At 42.6% G+C, this 23,390-nt stretch overlaps 1 protein-coding gene across 2 annotated transcripts in view; it reads left to right on the forward strand.

The window, feature by feature from the left end:
- Nucleotides 1-16,626, forward strand: part of TSEN2 (tRNA splicing endonuclease subunit 2) — a 49,576-nt gene extending 32,950 nt beyond the window's left edge. For both annotated transcript variants that reach the window (XM_049642741.1, XM_049642743.1), the window contains 6 exons: nt 448-498; nt 3,360-3,498; nt 11,196-11,232; nt 11,960-12,071; nt 13,094-13,183; nt 14,106-16,626. In XM_049642741.1, the coding sequence (XP_049498698.1) occupies nt 448-498; nt 3,360-3,498; nt 11,196-11,232; nt 11,960-12,071; nt 13,094-13,183; nt 14,106-14,165 (489 nt within the window). In that variant the 3' untranslated portion in view covers nt 14,166-16,626. The remainder of the gene's footprint in view (nt 1-447; nt 499-3,359; nt 3,499-11,195; nt 11,233-11,959; nt 12,072-13,093; nt 13,184-14,105) is intronic.
- Nucleotides 16,627-23,390: the final 6,764 nt, after the last annotated feature.

Genomic DNA, 23,390 nt, shown 5'->3' on the forward strand with positions numbered 1-23,390 from the left:
TTTTTTAAACGTTTATTTATTTTTGAGACAGAGAGAGACAGAGCATGAACAGGGGAGGGGCAGAGAGAGAGGGAGACACAGAATCTGAAATGGGCTCCAGGCTCTGAGCTGTCAGCACAGAGCCCGATGCGGGGCTTGAACTCACGGACCGTGAGATCATGACCTGAGCCGAAGTCGGACGCTTAACCGACTGAGCCACCCAGGCGCCCTCATACAAATGCTTTTTTAATTGATTTTTAACCAATTTGTGACTTTTATATTTTCTTAGATGTTTTTTAAATCCTTTAAATTTGCATGAATCATTTATGTTAAAAATTTGTCACCATTTTGAAGATGATTTAAGGATGTTAGTTTGTACTTGAGGCAAAGAGAAATCAGTCTGTAAAATAACTTCTCAAGAATGTGGGACAGTTTCTAATGAGCATTTTCTGCTTGCTCTGTTTTTAGGCCTTTTTCCTGGTCTATGCTCTAGGATGTCTAAGCATCTACTATGAGAAGGTAAGATGTCTTATTTAGATACAGTCCACTTAAAATTTTCCTGGCGCCTCAGTGGCTCAATTGGTTAGGCGTCCAACTTTGGCTCAGTTCATGATCTCACGGTTCATGGGTTTGAGCCCTATGTGGGCTCTGTGCTGACAGGTCAGAGCCTGGAGCCTGCTTCAGATTCTGTGTCTTCCTCTCTCTCTGCCCCTCTCCTGCTTGCTCGCTCTTTCTCTCTCTCTCAAAAATAAACATTAAAAAATTAAAAAAAATATTTTTTCCTGGTGTTGAAAGCAGCTTGTAGTAATTTTCACATTGCTGTAATACAAACGTGCCTACTTTCACCCAGTAAAATTGGATCAGATTTTTTTTCTACATTTGGGCTTTGGGTCCTGAATTGGGACTATTAAGGCAAAAGCCAGCTTTGACTCTTTTAGATTCGATTTCATTCCCAGAGACTAGGAGAAGATCAATATCTTAAATAATGATCAGGAAATCTGTGTCAGAAAAGTACTAAAAATTAGCAACAAAAGTTGAAACTGTCCGTGTTTAGCACTTACTTCGGTAAAAGCTGTGTGTTGGGTACCTTACCTGCAGTACCTAATCCTTGCCTCTGCCTGGTAAGAATTCTACAGATAAGGTAACTGAAGCTCAAAGGAAGTAAGTAACTCACCCAAGGTCACACAGCTAGTCTGGTTAGAGCTAATAATTGAAGCTATGTCAAGGTATTCCCAAAGCCGTGATTCTATACTGTAGCCTGCTGCCCTTAGAAAGTCCCACAAGAAGCTGGTACCACGGCTTACCTTCTGGTGGAGGCATTGGAGGCCGGGCGCACAGATAGAAGGGGAGACTTCACTGGACACTTCTATGCATGTGAATATAATACCTATTCAAAATCATTCAAATGAAATTAAAATTAAAAAGAGAAAGGTAAGCAGAATAATAGACAGAGACCGTATATTTTGTTCTGTACCTGGGAGTGCATAATTTTATCATTCTTCAAATTCTAATTATATAAATTCTTTTCACGACTATTCCAGTGGTTTGGAAACAGATGTCGGCTGATGGGTGATTCATTTTCTCAGGTGGTGGCCATTCTTAGCCCACCTTTGCCTCCTCTCCTGGGCCTTAGCCAAAATCTGCCAGAACATTCCACTGCTACATAGAATCCTCAGCCTCTGAAACTTGATGGGCTAGCCATATCGAAAGTTCAACCTTCCCTGAAAGACTGTTTCTTGTTAGAGGAGGGCCAACTGTTTCCTTGCGTTAGGACTGAAAGGCCACGCATAGGGGTGCCTGGGTGGTTCAGTTGTCAAGCATCTGACTTTGGCTCAGGTCATGATCTCATGGTTCATGAGTTTGAGTCCCACATTGGGTGAGCTCATGCCCCGCTTCTGGTGAACATCAGCCCTGCTTTGAGCAAAACATGAGCACTGCTTCAGGTGAGCCCTGCTTCTCTTTCTCTCTCTCTCCCTCTCTTTCTCCCTCCCTCCCTCTCTCCCTCCCCCTCCCTCTCCCCCTCCTAGGATTCTCTCTCTCTGCCCTTTGCTCATTTGCGTTCTCTCTCTCCCTCAAAAGTAAATACATAAAATAAAAAATAAAGGCCACATATGTATGGATTTTCTATCTTAGGAACAACTGCAAAAAAAAAGAATAAGGAAAGGAAAAAAACGTGTAGCTCATATTTATGGATTTTAAATCTTAGGCTGAGACAAACTGAGCAAGTCTCATTGACTGAGCCCTAAACCATCCAAAAAATTGAATGTTCTCTGAACCAAGCCATTCTTGGTCTCTTCACATCCTCCATTAGGAACAAAATGCCCTTTGAAGCTGTTGGATTGCTCATTTGTGCCATGAGATAACACACCCTCCAGTTTCAAGGACTAAATGAAGCGTCTTTTTTTTTTTTTTAAGCTTTTACAAAATTACATTTTGGCTTTTCTGAATGTGGCCTGACATACAGTAGCTACTCTCTTGGGTCTGTGAAATGTTTGGAACATGCTGCCTTGTGGCTTTGGTGGATTTGTCACACTCGAGCTCGCAGCACGCACTCGTCCCTCTGCCCAGAGTGTTCTTCCACAGCCACCCCACCTCCCCCAATTTTCCCACCATCCCCTTCCATTCGGCTACTTCCTCCTCATCTCAGATGTTGCTGTCTCAGGGCAGCCTTTCCCAGGTCCTCCAGACCAGTGCTCTCTGACAGAAGTAAACACAAGCCTCAGAGGGGAGCCATGTGGGTCCTTTTTAAAATTTTCTAGTAGCCGCTAGAAAAAAAGGGGCGCCTGGGTGGATAAGTCGGTTGAGCATCCAACTCTTGGTTTCTGCTCAGGTCATGATCTCTGGGTCATGGGATCAAGCATGGAACCACTCTGAGCATAGAGCCTGCTTGAGATTTTCTCTCTCTCCCTTTCTCCCCCCTCCCTTTCTCTCTCTCTCTCTCCCTCCCCCCTCCCCCTTCCCCTCTCCCTGCCTCTGCCCCTCTGCCAGCTCACATGTGCACATGTTTTCTCTGTCTCATAAAAATAAGGGTGGGTGGGGGAGGTAAAAGAAAAAAGGTGAAACTAATTTATATTATTTGCAAGATTTGTTTAACTCAACATTTCCAAACTTACTGAGATAGTTTACTTTCTTGTTTTCCTACCAAGTCTTTGAAATTCAATGTGTATTTTCCCCTTGAGGCACATCTCCCTTCGGGCTTATATCTGATGCTGCCATACTGGACAGCATGGGCCTAGATCTTCTGTTAAGTCCCTCCGTTGTGGGTACCGTGTTCCCTGCTTCCACTCCGCACTTAGTGTAGATGTCCGTTCACTGGCTGAATGATGAGTGAACACATACATAATCATGCCCCTCTTTTTTTTTTTTTTTTTTAATATTAGGAGCCTTTAACAATCCTGAAGCTCTGGAAAGCTTTCCCTATAGTTCAGCCCACATTCAGGACTACGTACATGGCATACCATTACTTCCGAAGCAAGGGCTGGGTTCCCAAAGTGGGACTGAAGTATGGGACAGATTTACGTAAGTAATTCTTGACTCGGTAGGTGCGAGAACCAAGGTTCGCAGCAGATCCCAGGGTGAAAACTGAATTGGTTATATGTACTGTTGCTCATTTTTTTCTAAGATGATGCTTTCCTTCTGGCTTAGGTAAGAATATTTGGATTGAAGTGGAGGGTTTGTCCAGGAAGAGTGGAAAGGAAGTCTAAGGGGCAAGCCCGGGATAGAAACCTGGAGGCCTAAGTGTTCAGGTTTTTTTCTCTCACCACTCTGTAATCTGAGAAGAGAGTTTTACAGCTCTGCCCCCTCCTCTCATTAGCCACTCACTCCTATGATTTGGGGAGTCCCTCATCCTCTAGGCCTCCATTGTCACATCTAGCAAATGAGAATAATCACAGAATTAGAAGAATAATCACAGCTACCATTTGTTGAGCATCTACTATGTGTCAAACATTTTAAAATTCATTATCTCATTTAATCCCTAAAGCAGCAAAGGATACTCTTATTATTCTAATTTTTCCGATAGAGAGACTGCAGTTGTGAGAGAATGGGTCATTTGCCCCTAATAGTTTCCAGGACCAGTTACTTACGGAGCTGGGCTTTTTCTGGAGCCCAGGCCCTTAGAAACTGCATCTTCTTATCTTAAAGTAAGGCTTTTGGACCAGATGAGCACTTCATTCAACAGATCATTACGGAGACTCTTCTGTGAGCCAGGTCTTGTTAGGTACCAGGAAGACAGAGGTGAATGAGACAAACACAGAGCTGCCTTGATGGAGCTGCGTACATTCTGGCTGGGGAGATCAATAAGCAAACAAGTAAATATATAATCTAATTTCAGGGACTATTAAATACTAAGAAAAATGAAACATAGTAGAGGGATAGAAAGTCAGGAAAGTTAGGAAAAGGCTCTGAAAAGATGTGATCAAAACAAGCAAAATGTGACCACAGTAGGGAACAGGCTACTTGAGAATCTGGAGAAATACATGGTAGGCTCAATGTGAACAGCAAGTGCAAAGGCCCTGAGGCAGGAATGAGCTCAGTTTCAGGAACAACATAAAAACAGGGTGTCTAGAACTTAGAGATCCCAGGGGAAGAGCAAAGAACATGGTAGGCACAGAGTGAATAGCAAGCACAAAGGCCCTGAGGCAGGAAAGTCTCAGGAACAGCATAAAGGTAGTGTATCTAGTACTTAGAGATCCCGGGGGAGAGTTACATGAGGTGATGTCTGCAAATTAAGCTTGGGCAGATTATGTAGGGCCCGGTTGTTATTCTGGTGATTAGAAGTCTTGGGAGAGTTTGAGCAAAGGAGTGACTTAAATGAATAGAACTCTCTGTCTCCTCTGTTACTGGTAGACTGTGGGATGGAGGGCAGGGGGCAAAAATGGAAGCAGATAGACTTTGTTAGGGAAGCTGAGCCCAACCAACCCTGCAGACAGAATGGATGTAGGAGTTTCATTTAAGAGGAATCAGGGATAATGCTTACATACATGGATTCGTATTTTAGACATATTAAGTAAGTCCAGTGGAGATACTGTAAAATAGATGATTCTAGAGCATAGGACAGCCTTCAGATAAAAATTTAGAGTTGTCATTGTGTAAGTAGCTCCCAAAGCCACAGGCCCGGGTCAGTGGGCATAAATCCTAGGGTCTGTGCCCAGCACTAGTGTCACTGCCAAGTCCCTCAAACTCATTTTCCTTACCTCCCAAGTGAGGGTGCTTCCTGGATGCTTTTCAGAATTACTTGTGAGGTTCAGACAAAAAATGTCAATATATTTGAAAGGTCTTCTAAGAAGTCATGGCCCCTGAGGTCTTTTGACCTGTGTCATATGGTCCTTCCAAATGCTTTGAGCCTTTTTAAATACCCAAAGAAAGCCAATTCATTCTTTTAAATCTTTGAATGCTCTAAACTGTGCTTAACCTGGAATCATAGGATAGTCTTCACGAAACCCCAGCACAATATAAAATACTGTGTTTTAGATTGGTGTGTTGTTATGGGTCAAGAGTCTGAACCTTTCACTAAATTCTCAAGCGGGGAGGGAACATGTCTGCAGTTCAAAATAAAGGTTAAGAATTTCCTATTCCTCTAAGATAAATGATTCCTTTTGTTTGTTCCACGGCTGGATTTCAGGTACAGATATCCTAACTCAGGGTTACCACACGAATGATCAGGATTAGCTTGAGATTAGTTTGCTAGGTTTCCATGTAATTGTGTTGGCCACAGTTCACTATGTTTAAATAAGTTATGTGCCCATTTTCCTTCCTTGGCTTCCTGCCCTGTTCTCCTTTTCATACTCCTGTAAGAGTAGCCACTCAGTGTAAACACTTGGCAGGTCTTCTTCAGCTTTTTCGTTGTAGGAGTGAAACTTGAATTAGAACTTTCCAGTCAAGAAGTCTGCAGGGACACATTGAGAAGTGGCAGGGGGCTAGTAAAGAGAGCTCTTTGGGTTCATAGCCAGCTCTGCCTCTTTACTGTGTGACCTCAAGCAAATTACTTCTCTCTGAGTTTCCTTTTGCTCATCATATAACATGGATAACACCATAACGTACACACACACACACACATTTAAAACATCTTCATAAAAACTAAAAAAGTTGCAGGGGACAGGAGCCTATGTTGAGTGCCTTCTAAGCATACCTTATCTCATGTATTTTCAATACTAAGCCATATTTTTGAATGAAGAGTAATTTTAAAACCAAAACTGCCTTATGGGGATGGTTGAAAGGACAGATGTTTTTTTAAAAGAAATGAAACAACTGCTATTTTCCAACTCCCCAGAGGCCTTTGCCACAGCTGGGTCATATCATGTAACTTCAGGCTGCTTGTATAATTAATTTGAGACCAGGTCTCTGGCCCAGCAGCAACATGAAGGGTGTCTTCACATTTCCTGCTTTAGCAGAGGTTCACAAGCAGTGCTAGCCTGGGATAAGAGGAACAGCTTGCTGGGGTGCCTGGCTGGCTCAGTTGGGAGAGCATGTGACTCTTGATCTTGGGGATGTGAGTTCAAGCCCCACATTGGGTATAGAGATTACTTAAAATCTTTAAAAAAAAAAAAAAAAAGAAGAAGAAGAAAAAGAAGAAGGAAAGAAAAAGAAAAAGTAGGGTTGCCTGAGTGGCTCTGTTGTTGAAGCATCTGACTCTTGATTTCAGCGCAGGTCATGATCTCACAGTTGTGATATCTAGCTTTCTCTCTCTGTCTCTCTGCCCCTCACCCCCTCACTCATGCACACAAGCTCACTCGCTTGCTCTCTCTGTGTCTCTCTCAAAAAAAAAAAAAAAAAAAACCCACAAAATTTAAAAAGAGGCACGGTTTCCTAAACTTTACCTCTTCTTTGGGCACAGTTCCTCCGTGGCTGCTGTTTTTTAGCAATATTATTTTGAGGGTTGATGACCTAATCACACATACCCTAGAACTGCCAAGACAGGTTAAACCCAGGACATCCTCTCTTGACCATTGTTTCTGTTTACAGAGGTAATGACTCATGACAAAGGGCCCTTATGAAATTCACATCTTATCAGGGAAACTCTTCCCTTGAATAAATCTTGTCAATCACATTTCATTCTAGGAGTGGTACTCGAGCTAGTGATATGGATCTCAAATCAAGTGCAGCTGCTGAGCTACTTGACCTTGATCACCCACTGATGAAAACTAGACTAGAAACCAAGTGGGAGCCTTTCCTTATATTCCCCACCCAGAAGCTCCCATAGCTGCTGACTCTTATGGCAACTGGGCACCTTGCCTTGGTGCTTTTCTTCCCTCGTCTTATTTACTCTTCATACTCCTGTGAGGCGTGTGACATTCACCTCCTTTTATAATGCGCTGAGGAAATTACTGTTTAAAAGGGTCAAGGGAGTTGCCAAGGGTCCCACAGCAAGTAGGTGCAGAGATTAGCTCTGTCTGGGTCCGAGCTCCGTGTACTTCCACGGAGTGGTACTTCTCTGCCAGCCAGAAAGCGAAAATCCAACTCAAGGTGTAGATTTTTTGTTTTTTTCTGACGCAGGCAGCTACTGGTTGATGTAACTTAAGATCTAGTTACTCCCAAGCCTCCTTCCCATACACTCCAGTTTTGGATTTGCATTGACTAAGTTCGGTCATGTGATTTCGCAGCTGCCTGCAAATTAGAAGTCAGAGGACAAGTGGAATGACGGGAGCTGTTAGAAGCCAACAGAGTTACAGGATTCCCAGAGCCCAGAGGAACCGTCCTGGGCATGGCGCCCCACCTAGAGACTGAGCCAGGGAGAGGCTTTAGAGCAGCTCCTCTGTACTCCTCACAGAACAAGGAGGTGCACCTTCTTCCGTCTCCCTTTTTGGTTCTTTCCTGAACCACTCTCTTGGCTTCTTTTCTAGTCAAATTTTTTAAATACTTTAACATTTTCCACATCTGCGCATATAAGCCTTAGTATTTCTGCATGCAGCTCATAAGAATAGGGACGTTCTCCTACATAACAGTAATACCGTACTATACCCAACAGAAATTAGAAATTTTCTTTTTTCTTTATTAATTTTTCTTAACATTTATTTTATTTTTGAGAGAGAAGGAGACACCGAATTCGAAGCAGGCTCCAGGCTCTGAGCTGTCAGCATGATCTTGAACCCACAAACCATGAGATCATGACCTGAGCCGAAGTTGGATGCTTAACCAACTGAGCCACCCAGGCGCCCCTAGAATTTTTCAATATCACCAAAATATCAGAAAATTTAAATTTTCTTCTACTGTCCACACAGTCTTGTGGCTGTGCGGGGGGAGGTCGTTTTTGTTTTCAGTACCAGCTCTAGTCACAGTTCATTTACCACATTTGGTATTATAGGTTTCTCTTTTATTTTGCTATGGCTGCCATAATAAATTACCACATACTGGAGTGGGGGGCTTAAAGCAACAGAAACTGGGGCGCCTGGGTGGCTCGTTGGTTAAGTGTCCAACTTTGGCTCAGGTCATGATCTCGAAGTTCATGGGTTTGAGCCCCACGTCAGGCTCTGTGCTGATGGCTCAGAGCCTGGAACCTGCTTCGGATTCTGTGTCTGTCTCTCTCTCTCTCTGCCCCTCCCCTGCTCACGCTCTGTCTCTCTCTCAAAAATAAATAAACATTAAAAAAAATTTTTTTTTTAGAAAAACAGCATAAACTTATTCTCTCACAGTTCTGGAGACCAGACATTCACAGGACCATTCTCTCTCCAGAGACAGTAGGGGAACTCGGTCCCTTGTCTATAGTGTTTCTAGTGGCACCTGGCATCCCTTGGCTTATCACTCCAGTCTCTGCAAAGAACCTTCTTCAAATAAGGCCACATTCACAGATTTAGGGATTAAGATGTAAACGTACCTTTTGGGGGCCACGATTCACCCCACTACGGCCTCTTTAGCTTTTTTAAATCTAAAACGGTTTCTCTACCTTGTTGGTTTTTCATGATACTGAGTTTTCTTGAAAACTCCTAGAGGATATCCCACATTCTAGATATGTTCGATTGTTTCCTCATCATTAGACTCCATCTCACCATTCTTCAGCATGCATGGGTTCTCTGTGTATTTATTGTGCCCATCAGGAGGTACTTAACATCAGGCTGTCCCACTGTATGATCACGTGGCCGAAGTGACCATTGTCAGATGTCTGTTGTAAAATTACATTTTTCCTTTTGTAATTAACAAGTAATGTGTAGGGTGAGACTGTGCGTATCTGGTTCCCTGATAATTACAACAGTTGCCCGAATTAATTTCTTACACTAATCATTATTTTGTAATTCTGTCGTTCCTTCCACACGCCATCTCTGACGTTCACTTAAAAGAAGGAGCTTTCCCTTCATTTCCCCGTTCTTTCAGACTTTATTTTTGAATGCCCAGGATTTCTTAGACTTCCAAAGTTTTCATCTTTCTGCTTGAGAGGCATTTTTGTAAAAACAATTTTACTTTTCCCTCTGAATATGCTGTCATCATGATGATTACTATCCTAGGTAACATTTTGAACCCTTACTTTATGCCAGCCACCATGTCAATGCCTCTACATTCAGTCACTACGCCAGGTTTTTTATAATAAGGAAGTTGAAACACAGGGCGTCATCATGTCGTCTTGATACTGCTAAGACTTGAACTTGAGTCTGTCTGATGTCAGTGTTCATGCTTTTAACTTCTAAACTATACCATCATCATCAGTCATCTGAAGTGACCCAACCTGTAGGTAAGAGCTGCTTTCGAGCTGTGAATGTTCCAGTGTTCCAGATGCACATGAGATTTAAGATGTGTGCCTGATCATAAATAATGGTATTTGAGGGCTAGAAAAGGTCCCAATTTCCCCTTGTTCTTCATTTTGTAATTCTGGACACTGAGGCTCAGAGATATTAGTAACTTGTTTGGAGTCACACCTCCAAGAATGGCAGAGACTGGACAGGAAACAAAACTCCTGAATTCAAGTTTTTTCCAGTACGTGGTTTCTTTCCACTGCGTCTCAAAACATTGAGGATTGTATGTTGGGGTATTTACTTAAATTTGTGCCCTTATACAGTGAATTTGAGCTGCTTGCCAAATCCTTTAAATATACTTTAAATAGGAAATAAAATAATAAAAAGGAAATGTGACCCTAGAAAATGTACTGTAGGTGAAGGGTTGCTGTATTGTCTCTAGGATCCTACACGGTTACTAACTGAGGCTGTAAAGTTGGCTCTGAGCTTGCTGAGCCTTAGGGAAATGGGATTAGCTACAGTACTGTTACGGCCAAAAAGGAAAATTCTGCCAATTCTTCAATGGATAAAAAGTTTTTCTGCTTTGATTTGCACTGGCCACAAGCTTACAGATGTAATTGTGTATTAGTAAAGGTAATTTTTATAGCTATAGTTACATATAAACCCCAAATCTCAGAGGCCTAACAATTTCATTGCACGTGAAATTCAAAACCAGTATCTCTGAGTGGTGGGCCAATCGACTCCCAAAGGTGCTTCAGGAGCCCAGGTTGCTTCCTTGTGGCTCCATGGCCTTCACCACATGGCTTTCAAGGTCACCTTTAAAAAGGAATAAACACACAATTGGTGCATGGAAGGGTTTTATGGGCCAGGCTTTCTGCTTGGGAAACTGAGAGACAGGGTCTAGCCATGTGCCTGGAAAGAGAGGAGAAATAGGTTTGATGAACAGATAGCTACTCCCCACCACAGACTGTATGCCTCTGCAGGATTCCGTGCACAGTTCCAGAGTCCACGTGGCAGAGTCCCTGCTCCAGGCTCTTTTGGGCACTGGCTTTTGAGCTCCATAGATTAAATTAGTAGGGCAGACTAATCTCCACAAGTGGCACGTATGGTTACTCATCTCTGGTACCAACACTCAAGTCAACTTGTACCTAGCCAGAGTAGCTCAGGCACTTTGAATTACACTGATGAGAAATTAATAACAAAGTGTTATTATATGAACTTCACATGTTGTGACATTATTTCACATTCTCACTCTGGAGATTGTAAGACAAGAGGCAAGACAAAAATCACTTGTATTTCAGTTTGGATTTCATTTGTGGGGTGAGGGTGGGATGAGAATGTTCGAGTCCTGGCCACAGATTTGCTTTATTAATTGCATTTTGTTCCAAGGGGGTAGAAAAACAGTTTGGGTTTTAAAAGTAGACCACTGGACATTTTGCACATTACCCATGTACAGATAATTGGGTATTTATAGCTCTTTGGAGAAGAGAAAACATCAATACAGTAAGATTTTGATTTTAAGGGGTTATACATTTTCTTTCTTTTTCTTTGCAGTGTTGTATCGAAAAGGCCCTCCATTTTACCATGCAAGGTTTGGAGTGATTTTTTTTTTAATGTTTTATTTATTTTTTGAGTGAGAGTGTAAAGTGGGGGAGGGGCAGAGAGAAGGGGACAGAAGATCCAAAGTGGGCTCTGTGCTGACAGGCTGACAGCAGCACGCCCAACATGGGGCTCGAACTCATGAACCGTGAGATCATGACCTGAGCCGAAGTCGGATGCTCAACCAACTGAGCCACCCAGGTGCCCCTGTGATGATTTTTTAAGTAAGGTAATGGCTTCAAAGGACAGGAGGAAATTTCTGACCTCCAGTGACCTCCTGTGCCACAGAAACAATTACAATCATGTTTCTCTTGGCCTGTTAGGAATAGATGCTCTGCAACTGTGCTTTATACACTAATGGTGTACTATGTACATAGTAATAAATAGGTTATAATATGTTTTAGTATTACACATTCAGTTACTCTATGCAGTAATTGTTCATCTTAATATCAGTGAGTATCTAAACAGTTGAATGAATTCACAGCTTTCTCGTCAGGTAAAGTATTTCTGTTCTCTCCTTGTCACTGTTGAGATCAGCCTGAAAGTTTGTAATTTAAAGTAGGAGTTTTTCATTAATATTTTTCCCAATAACGTTGTAGGAGAATTTAGGAGGAGATGATGTACGTTTTATTTTCTGTATCTTTGTTTGGTAGAACAAGCATTATTCTTTTTAAAGAGGTTGATTTCATGCTTTTTAATGCCCTCTGTGTGTCTTCCAGTTATTCTGTCATTATTGAATTAGTCGACGACCATTTTGAGGGCTCTCTTCGCAGACCTTTCAGCTGGAGGTCACTGGCTGCCTTGAGCAGAGTTTCAGTTAATGTCTCCAAGGTAACGACATCAGCTTTGGCATTCACAAGTCATTTAAATGCTTGGATTTTTTTTCTTAAATGTAGTAGAATCATAAAAGTCATCTGTAGGAACTTCACAGTGTTCCTGCCAGTGAAGTTCTAAAAAGGTGGGGGGCTAGAAGCTGACCTCTTCTCGTGTTCCCTGCCCCTACCCTCTGGTACTGAGCACCACGAATTGAGCTTCAAAGATCCCTAGTGATTGATGTTGGTGGGCATTGCCTCCCTTCCCAGGCCTGCCGTCAACACACGCTCAAAAGTTACTCACACACGTTCACAAAGGAGTCAAAACATTGATTTCTTTTCAAAGCTAGCAGATCTCTTGAAGCGAGAGGAAGGATATTAGTATTTATAGCTAAACACTGTACATGTTTTGTCACCACCCTGTCGGTATCCTTATCCCTAAGAGTGAGGAATCAGAGTCAGAGATGTTAAGGGACAAACCCAAGATCATGCAGCTTATATGCAGAATGGGGATTCAGACCCAGAGTCATCTGACTGCCGGACTTGTCTTCTGCCATATCCTGCTCCCGTCAAGATAGAAGGGAAATTTCATCTTACCCCAGGACTACTAAGGATGAAAGCTTTGTGTGTTCTCTGTTACTCAATAACTTGCTAACCAAACACAGACAGTGAGCCCCTCTGAGTCTGTCCCACTGCTGCTGGAGGCGCTGTGGGAGGTGACACCAGAAGGCCCAGCAGAGGCCAGGGGGCAACTGCCTTGTCTGCAGGTGAAACTGCTTAGGTTTAGCCTGTAAAAAATAGCTTTATCTTTTAGAAATAGGAAATCTGTACTGTTTCTAGTATTTTTACACCCATTGTATGGGCCTGGTCCTTAGTTAGATCCCGGGCCCATTCGTGTTCCTGGAGGAAACCGGTATGCTTTGTGAGTTTCCAGGAGCACTCATTGGGAGGGAATGGAGACTGCCTGCACTTCCTGATCACGCACCCAAATTTATATTATTATTGTGTGGGATGTGGAGATTGTTCTTTGTTTCTCAATAGGAACTTATGCTGTGCTATTTGATTAAACCCTCTACCATGACTGACAAAGAGATGGAGTCACCAGAGTGTATGAAACAAATCAAAGTTCAGGTAGGTAAACTCAGAGACAAGTTCATGGCATCCTAAAGACCGTATCCACTGTATTATGTCCTCTGGACCACGTGGTCCCAAGAAAAGAAAGGAAAACCTCTTGCCTTGGTAACAGGAAGCCCCCACAGGCCCTCTCCCCGCTGAGCCTGCTCTCAGTCCCCTTTAACTCCTGCTACTGCTTTACCTGCAGTGTCATCTGGCTTCCATCCCCACCATTCAGCTGAAACTGCTCTCATAGGCGGCCTGGGACCGCCCAGCCAAGCCTCTCCCAGTTCCCAGTCTTCCTGGAGAGTTTTTCTCTGGCAAGACTGCCACATTCATCATGCTGTCCCCCAGGGTTACTCGCTATTTCTGCAAGTAACTGCCTGTCTGCTGTGACTCCTCCCCCACATGCAGCCGTCCTCGTCCTCTTTCATCTCTAACATTGCACCCCATCTCCTTGTTCACACCACCCGGTCCCTCTACAGCCCCACCAGTCACCATTCGGCTTCCCCGGCCTCAGTGCCTCATCCATCCAGTTTGTCTTGCCTGTGCCCACTCGGTTAGCTGTTCCTAAAATGCCAGCCCAGATCCACTTCTCCCTTCTCAGTGCCAGCCCGGATACACCAGATGCATACCCGGATACATCTCAGATTTGGTTCTCGTGCTAGCTTTCAGATTCCTTTTCCTGAAATGTCCCAGTGGGATACCAAGGCCAAGGCACATTTAGCTTTTAAAATCTTTGTGTGATTACGGTAGGTAGTATTTGCGTATAAGGTGTGTACATTTTCTCCAGATGTTTCAGTAACAAGGAATAGGAACAGGTGTCATCATTATACAGACAACTCTTTGTGAAATGTTACTGTGATGTCACACACCTAGCATGTTCTTTCATTTCTGATGTTGAAACTTTCAGTCACCTTTTTATTTTGATTGGTTGCAGGAGGTGATTCTAAGCCGTTGGGTTTCTTCACGAGAGAGAAGTGACCAAGACGAACTTTAACAATTCAACCTCAGAATTCTGATTTACCAACAAATACTGTTGAGTGTCCTACAGTAAGCCAAGTTCTGTGTGAGGTAAAAAGTCCTCTTACTATAATCGCCCAGTAAGTGAAAAGTTCTAAAGGGCATGTCCCCCCCCATCACCAAAAAGCAATTAGTATTTTAAAAGATAAAATGACACAGGGGAGAACAAAGAGCCCTCTGCTGGCCTTCAGATTCTGTTCTTGAGTAAGTCACTGACCCTGACTGATCCTGAATTTCTCGTCTGTGGGCCCGCATCCTCACCTATTCAGTAAGCACATTGGACTAGATGAGTTCCAAGAGGACTCTTCCAGCTACAGGGAAATTCTGTTACTCTCTGATTTTACCTGACAACGACAGTAGTTTACATTTATGTGACACGGTACAGTTTCCCAAACTCTTTTCTACGCATCTCATTACTCACATCCAGTGTGTTCCTGACAGTGTGCCAGAAAGGAGACTTGGGGATTATAAGACTCTGTGTGCCAATATGTTAAATGGAAAAAATGATGTGTCTCATCTTTTCTAAGAACTTCAACCAATTACTCAACCCTGGAAAATCCACTTATTATCTGTCCAGGATTTCTGTATCGTAAAGCCTTTCAAAAACGTCATCACCTAATCATTAACTCTCAGCTCACTGATGGGCACATTTGTGTCCAGTACACCACAGTGTTATACAGTATTAGATAAAAATTGCATCTTGCTTCAGTGAACTTGTTTGTAAAATAAAAATAGGTAGTGAAATAATGTATGAGGATACATAATGAATGCAGTTAGCATTTAGTAAAACTCAGTAAACAAAGCCTTTTTCAAATTGGTTACATACCAGTCAAGGTTTTGCAGGGCAGCAGGGGTGGAGGGGAAGATGAGCAGGAGGGAAACCAGTGACAGCCTGAGGGAAACAGGTGTGTGAGATTCGTCCAGTGTCCAAATTCAAGACAATGGCAGTCTTCTCTTTGACACTGCATACCCCAGAAGTGGACGGTGAGAGCTGGAATGTTTGCATTCCTGTGACGTGTGGTCTTGGAGCTTCCGGCGGCCTGAGATTCCACCTGATGTCGTTTTTGAACATGGTGCTTCTGTTCACGTCATGATCCTGCTCTTGCAACAGAAGCATTAGATCCGCATGATCTACATTTTGAAGATTTGGCATTGAAATAAGGGAGCTCCTCTTTTTCCCTCCGATGCAGACCAATATGATTACCAATTTGAAAGAGCCTCTCAGTAATATGCCTTTTTGCTGTACGTTAGCGATACCAGTAGCTCAACATTTTTACTACCCGCTTTGCTCTCACCAGGCTTCTTAGCAAAGTCAGAGACTTGGCTTTCAAACATCACTTTTTTAAAACCCTGAAAGTCAGCAAAAATTTCAGGCACTATTTTTTTCCCCATTTCATCTGTCATTTGTGGTGACACTTCTCTCCATACCTGATCAGTGCGTCATATGCCTTGATGGTAAAAACTCTTCTGTGAATCCTTCATCACAGTTCTGTCAGCCCGTGAGCACCCACATCACCTGCTTATCATCTGCTAATGTGCCTTCAAGGTTGTGGTGACTTCTTCATGTAAAGGCTACAGTAAAGATGTAGAAAAGCCACAAGACTGCACAGATACTACTTATAAACGAAAGCTGTAGAAGGATGTCCAAAAGCACCATCTTTAAACAAGCCTTGTATGAAAGATTTTCCTCCTTCATGTACACCGTCTGAACATGCTGCAGTGGGCCATGCACTCTTCAGCATTTCCCAAGGGCCCTGGGGTTCTGGAATGATGTACCAGCAAAGGTTTTGGGTTACATGAGCCTCACAGTTGCCAGCTAAAAGCAGTATTAGCTTGTCTTTAGATGTATTAGGTCCTGGCACTTTTTTCTTACCTTCTGAAATAAATGTAACAGATGGCATGTGTTTTTTTTTTAAAAAAGCTCAGGTTCAGCAAGATTGGAAATTTGCTCTGTGATAAAACCACCTTCACAAATGGCTGTGGTTCAGTGGGGAGATGCTGCCGCCTTACAGAGCAGAAGTTGCTTCACCCACTCTCTTCCAAGCATGTTTTATGTGGTTCTTAAATCTCAAACCTCCGAGATTTGCTTTAAAACTGGAATTCTTCACCAAATCCTCTCTCTCAGCTCTCCCAAGGTGTCTAAGCTGCCCAGTGTACCAGCATGTGTTCAGTAGCATCACACTGACTGGCCATGCACCCTCCATACAAGAATTTCACTGGCTTTATAACAGCATGCCACACTCAAGAACGCCGCGAAACTTTGTGGAACTAGCACTTTTTACAAGTTGTTTTGTTACCCAGTGCAAAAAATATATACACAAAAAAGAAGGAATACATACTTGGCCAAGACTGTATCTTTTATGTGACCACCTTTCTGAACTATCACTTCTAATTTTTTTTTCTTATAAAGGGATTTCTTGGGCCTTTAAAACTCCCATACTTTATTTTATTTTTTTTTTAATTTTTTTTTTCAACGTTTTTTTTTTATTTTTGGGACAGAGAGAGACAGAGCATGAACGGGGGAGGGGCAGAGAGAGAGGGAGACACAGAATCGGAAACAGGCTCCAGGCTCCGAGCCATCAACCCAGAGCCTGATGCGGGGCTCGAACTCACAGACCGCGAGATCGTGACCTGGCTGAAGTCGGACGCTTAACCGACTGCGCCACCCAGGCGCCCCAAAACTCCCATACTTTAATAGCACCTGGTTGGCTCAGTCAGTTCAGTGTCCAACTCTTGATCTTAGCTCAGCTCATGATCTCACGGTTTGTGGGATCGAGCTCCTCACTGAGCTCTGTGCTGACAGCACGGAGCCTGCTTGTGATTCTCTTTCCCTCTCTCTCTCTCTGCCTGCCCTGCTCACGTGCTCTCTCTCTTTCTCAAATAAGTAAAGTTTAAAAAAAAAAAAATCACCTACTTTCTTCTTGGGCTTTTCCAGTCCCATAAGAGACGTTTTTACTTAATACAGCGGGGGAAATGATGCGACAATACATCACACATCTAAACAGCACAAGCATGGAGCAGTCAGCTAAGACCAGCACGTGCCGTGTGGTCCGGACACTCACAACTTGAGTGATTTTGCTGACGACTCCTATACTCATTGTTTTGTATTTGGATAGCCAATATACCATTTTTTTTTGTAAATAGGTATAGCAGATATTCAGATAGTAGAGTTTAAGATGGGGCAGACCCCTGTGTTCTTGCTTATCACACAATAGGCTTTTTTTCCAATACAGAAAATCAATTTGATTTCAACAACTACAAATACATGGAAAATGGGAATTGAAATTTAAAAATAAAAATAGTATCATTTAAAATAATAACATAAATCATGAAATACTAAGGTATAAATCTTAGAATCACACAACAGACTTTTGACTTCAAATGGTGGGAGCCTCCACAGGACGAAGGTTTGAGGCTCAGAGACGTGACCACCCCACACCACCGCCATGGAGTGCGAGCAGAGGACTTGACCCCAGAGCTCTCAGTCCTATTTAGTGCCTTTATAAGATCTCCACAGCTAAAGTGACACCAGCCTAGAAAAGCATGTGAAGTCAGAAATACGTCACCATTAGGGCCTGAGTGGAGGTTAGAAAGGAAGGCTGCCCAACACTCCAGGCAGGCCTGGTATGTGCTGGTACATCTGGGTGGTGGTCCCCTGCCTCGGTGTTGGGGTGCAGCCTGGGGCCCCCACCAGGAACATGCTCATGCATCTGGTTTTGGCATAATCTTCAGGAGGTTCACAGATTCCATGAGGACCATCTGTGGACCCCACTTACAAACCTGGAAGCGTTGTGTGGTTCTTAACTTGTAATTAGTCTCCACAGAGATAATTTTATTGAAGGCTGGGTAATGGGGTGAGCCTTCTACAAAGGAACCAGTCGTAGCTCAGCTCTCCTGTGCACAGCAAGTCGAGAGCTGAGGGCTATTCTGTGGCCAGAAGGGCTGTAGTGTCGGCTCAGTGAACTGCATTACCTTCATGCTGCCTCCTGAAGAACCCATGGCTAGAACAGGTCGGTCACCCTTGGGAGGTGGGGCCAGCTGGGGCAGCAACAGGGCACTAATAAATGGTTCTGTATTGCAAACCTGCCCTGCCTTTAAGGCACCACCTCCTCAGGTTAGACTGAGTAGCTTACAGTTACCAGGATTTTTTTTTAAGTTTATTTTATATTTATTTATTTTGAGAGAGCACAGGCAGGGGAGGGGCAGAGAGAGAGAGAGAGGGAGACAGGGAATCCCAGGCAGGCTCTGCAATGTCCGCACACAGCCCAACGCTAGGCTCAAACCCACAAACCTTGAGATATGACCTGAGCTGAAATCAAGAGTTGGATGCTTAACCTCCTGACCAACCCAGTTGCCCCAGTCTTCAGGATTTTTAAAATGTTGAGACTCTGGTTGTCAGCACTTGCTTGGTTTCTTTAATTGGCCTTGGCTGGATGACAAGATGGCTGTGGTTACATGCTTTGGAGTCAGACACAGGTTTGCATCCCAACTCATCCCCTTACTCACCATGTGATCTTAACCTGTTTCCTCATCTATAAAATAGAATTAATGTTCTCAGCCTTCACATACAAGGGAATCCTGTTCAGCCACAAAAAGGAGTGAAGAGCTGGTACGTGCAACACGGATGGATCTCAAACACATATCAAGTGAAAGAAATGCCACATAGTGTTTGATTCCAGGTATATGTCCAAAATAGGTAAATCCATAGAGAACACAGATCAGTGGTTCCCAGGGTCAGTGGGGGAGGACTAAGGAGCAACTGTTTGGTGGGTCCAGAGTCTCCTTTAGAGGTAATAGAATGTTTTGGAAGTGGAGGTGATGGTTGCACAACACTGAATCTACTAAGTGCAGAATCTTTCCCTTGAAAATAAGTTTATGGAATAAGAATCTCACCTCCATGAGAAAAAAAAAAAATTTAAAAATAATAATGATGTCCAGAGGCTTGCTGGGAGATTAAGTGGCTTGGCCTTTACAAGGTGCTTATTAGTACCATGCCTGGCTCGTGATGGACTTCCAGTAATTTCCAGCTATGCTGATTCATTTGGTGAGGCAAGAGGAAGTTCTTCTGTCTTAAGAACCACCATTACCCATCATCTGAAGGCAGTGATTTGTGCAGTCGCTTATGGTATGTTGATTCTCTTAGCTTCAGTTTTAGAGACTGACATTTTTCTGACCTCATTCCCAGACTGTGCGGGGAAATCCCGATGTCTGTGCCTCTACTGGCCTAAGTTCTCCTGTAAGGTGACTCAGTTCCATTAAGTGATTCATACAGGGATTGGCAGGGATTAAACCAACATGAATGGGACGTGGTTTTAGGCAGTTTAACCAGGATTGAGCTGCTCAGGTTTCCCTACATTTTTTAGAATAGTCTGTACACAAGTCTGAAAAGTCATTGTTACTTGTGGAATAAAATTTTGATTTCGTCTTTTTTTTTTTTTTTTTTTGCCCTTTTTTTTAAAGCATTTTCATTTTCTTTTTTCTTTTTTTTTTTTTTTTTTTTAAGTTGCTATTTACTTGAATTGGTTTTTAACTTAGTTTTCCCCTTGTGGAGGAGTACTTAGGTTGAAAAGAAATGAGTTATCTTCTCCCCACCACCTACCTCCCATTTGTGATTTTACCAACTAAATTGATTTCTTAAAAATCTGATTACAGACTCAAATAATTATACCATGAATGTTAACTTCCATGAAACTGAGGTCCATTTCTAAAATTGAGAGTTATCTAATGCTTGATTTATCTTCAATCTTAACTTTTTTTATATATAAGCTGAAAAAGTCTAGTCTTTCTACCACTTTGTGTAATACAGGGAGACATCCTGTAGGAGTATATGATCTGAAAAAGCACATTTGTGAAACTGTTAAACTAAGAGGTAGTGGGTTTTTTTAATTTCAAAGTAATTCACTCTTTTAAAAAAATGAAAGATTGCAAGCATTTAAGATGTTTAGAATCTTTCCATTTTCAGAAACAATGTTACACAGGTAGATAGTCTTCCTTTTATTTTAATGTTTATTTATTTATTTTTGAGAGAGAGCTGGGGAGGGGCGCAGAGAGAGGAAGACAAAGAATCCCAAGCAGACTCCACACTGATATTGCAGAGCCCCTTGTGGGGCTCGAACTCACCAACCATGAGATCATGACCTGAGGTGAAATCAAGAGTCGGATACTTAACCAATTGAGCCTCCCGGGTGCGCCTCTTCCTAACTTTTAAGTAGCACATTCTGATAAAGTAGGAAGAATGGCATTAGAAAAACCTAGGTCCAGATTCCAAGTCTACACTAGGGAAACAGTGGTGACCTTGGGAGCCTTCCCATATCACTCTGAACCTTAGCTTCCTCACCTGTGAAATGGAAATGATCACAGCATGCTGAGTGTGTTTTGTGGACTAAATGAAAGTGTCTGGCATGAAGCGTGTGTACTTTTTCCTCTTTCAGATAAACCAAAAGTATAAGCACTGCCATAATTGTTTTCTCTAGGAAATGTAAAGCCTATTTTATGCCCTGGTAGGTGACAGAGTGGAGGAGAAGGAGGTGACAGAAAAATAGTTGGAGGTAAAGTAGTGAAGACAGCTCTGGGGATGGGGAGAAGTTTCTCCTCCTGTGCAAGGGGAGCCAGAAATGGCCATTGTGTGTTTTTTCTCAAATAATGTTTATTAGGTTTTCCTGGTTATAGGAGTAATTCATGCATGCCCTGAAAGCCTTGGGGAAATGCTTTGGGTGGATCATTTTAGACTTTCAAATCAGTTAACCCTGAGGCTAACTTTATGACCTTGCAGTGAAAAGGAGCCCAGCAGTCAGTCATTACTTGAGGGTTGATGAGGACTAGATGTGTGCCCAGGGCAGCACTAGACCGTGAGATGGAAGAGGTGCATTGTGGGGGTGCCAGTTCTGGAGAACTCTTCTGGGAAGCAGAGTTGGTGCCAATGCTGACTCTCCTCATCCTTCAGTTAGCATTTAGCTGGTATGATAAAAGAAACTTAATGGAAGGATTCTCAGTTCATAATTCTGCAAAACTGAGCAACATTGCCATCTATTGGTGTTATGTCAGTGCTTAATTTCCTTCATTAGGGGTAAAGTTTGTAAGGTGGTATTGTGATTTTTATGAGAGGGAATTTGTAGCCTCCTGAAGTGAAAGAAGAAATAGGCTGACTGCTGCCGTTCTCACCCCCAGGTTGGAGAGCAGTCCCTAAAACAGGGACTGGAGGCCGTGAAAGCTTTGTTTGAAAATCAAGGAATGCTGCACTAAGAGAAAGCGTGAAATTGCCATTTTTAACATTTACCCTTATTTTATCCGAATTTTTATGACATGTATTTCCATTCCCTGTTTGAATGTCGATGGAGGCACAATCTTTATTTTCTCCTTTATCTTCTCTAATGGTGGCAAATGGTGGCCCAGTGGTTATGTGCACGGCCTTCACAGTCAAACCTAGATTTGATCTCTGATTTTCCAACTGTGTGACTTTGGGCAAGTCATTTCCTCAGTTTCCCTTTTCATGTGCAAATTGGGAATATTGTTAGTACCTACTTCTCAAGGTGGTCTTAAGGATTAAAAGGGAAGAAAGATTAAGAAATTTACTCAGGTATGGAGTCCTTAATGAATATTCATTAATTACAGCTGCTCTGATTATCAATAATTGGGTAAAGAACTGGACCAGAGAAGTAGAGTCCAAAAATAGTGTGTTAAGAGAATAGGGACAAATTGGAATATATCCCAAACTCAACACTCGATTTTTCATCTTTACCCAGTCAAGTCTTTATAACTTCTTGAACACCACAAAAGAGTAGTCATGATTCTGTTTAAAGCGGTATCATGTTCTGGGTGGGAAGTTTTGTTTCTCTTAAAAGGACCCAAACTTATAAATGCAAATGTTGGTGTGCCATGCATTTTCCCCCCACTGAATTTGCCGAGTTCTGAAACATTACCCAAATGCCTCCTTGGTAACAGGCTTTACGGATCTGTAGCAAGTTTTCTGAATATCTTTATTATGGGTAAATTACCGGTTCCTTAAAGATGGATTTGGTTTTTTGGAAATTAGACATCATTTATTTGGTGCCATAGCTGGGGCATAAGATTAGATGTGGCAGTATATCACATTTGGTCAAAAACAAAGTGAACTCTGGAAGCAGTTTCCAGAGAGGAATGCTGAAACATTTCGCTCCTTGGCTAAAGTTCAGTGATTATTTGCACATATGAATTCTGATGTGGTTGTTAAGTCACCTCATTTCTTCATAATTACTCCTCCCACCTGTTCCCCCTTCCTTCCCCTGAAGGTGTTAGAGAAAGAAGTCCACCTTTCCTTGTATCCTTCCTGAATTATGCATTTAAAGTAGACAGAGGAGGGGCCCCTGGCTGGCTCAGTCAGTGGAGCCTGCGACTCTTGATCTCAGGGTCGTGAGTTCGAGCCCTACACTGGGTGTAGAGATGACTTAAATAAATAAATAAAGTTTAAAAAATAATAAAGTAGGCAGGGGATGTGCTTTGCCTTGGTAAACTCAATACCCTGATCTCCTCATGTGAGGTCAGGCAAAATGAAGCAGAATGACTTGAGGAATTGCCATCCACTTTGCATATATGCTCATAAAGGCTAATTGAGAAGTGGAACCTGTTTCCTGACTTAGATTCCAAGACCCTGGCTTACTTGCTTTCCTTACGTCTTTCCTTCTTTCTTCTCTTTGTTTCACTATTGCTGTCAAAAGGCTACCATGTGCTTTTTAAATAAAAACAATCCAGTGAATTTACTTCATTAATTGTGTCTTGCTCACCTTTCTACAAATTCCTACTTTCTGGGTTCACATGGAAAGGTGAATTTGTTCAGCTTTAATTATAGAAATAGTTTTCATTGTTCTGTAAATAAAAATGCTGCCACTCTGCTATATCATGGAATCTCAGTTTAAAAATCAAACCATTATGAGAATAATTTAGTTGTAATCCAATACAATTTTTAAAACCCAGGGTGTGGTGCCTGGGTGTCTCAGTCAATTGAACATCTGACTCTTGATTTTGGCTCAGGTCATGATCCCAGGGTCGTGGGATCAGGCCCCATATCAGGCTCCATGGAGCCGGCTTAAGATTCTCTCCATCCCTCCCTCCCCCTCTGTCCCCTCCCACCAGCTCATGCTCTCTTTAAAAAAACAAAACAAAAAAACAAAAACCCTTATAGGTGCGCCTGGGTGGATCAGTTGGTTAAGCAACCAACTCTTGATTT

This window comes from Panthera uncia, chromosome A2 (assembly GCF_023721935.1).
Source record: "Panthera uncia isolate 11264 chromosome A2, Puncia_PCG_1.0, whole genome shotgun sequence".
NCBI classification, from domain to species: domain Eukaryota; kingdom Metazoa; phylum Chordata; class Mammalia; order Carnivora; family Felidae; genus Panthera; species Panthera uncia.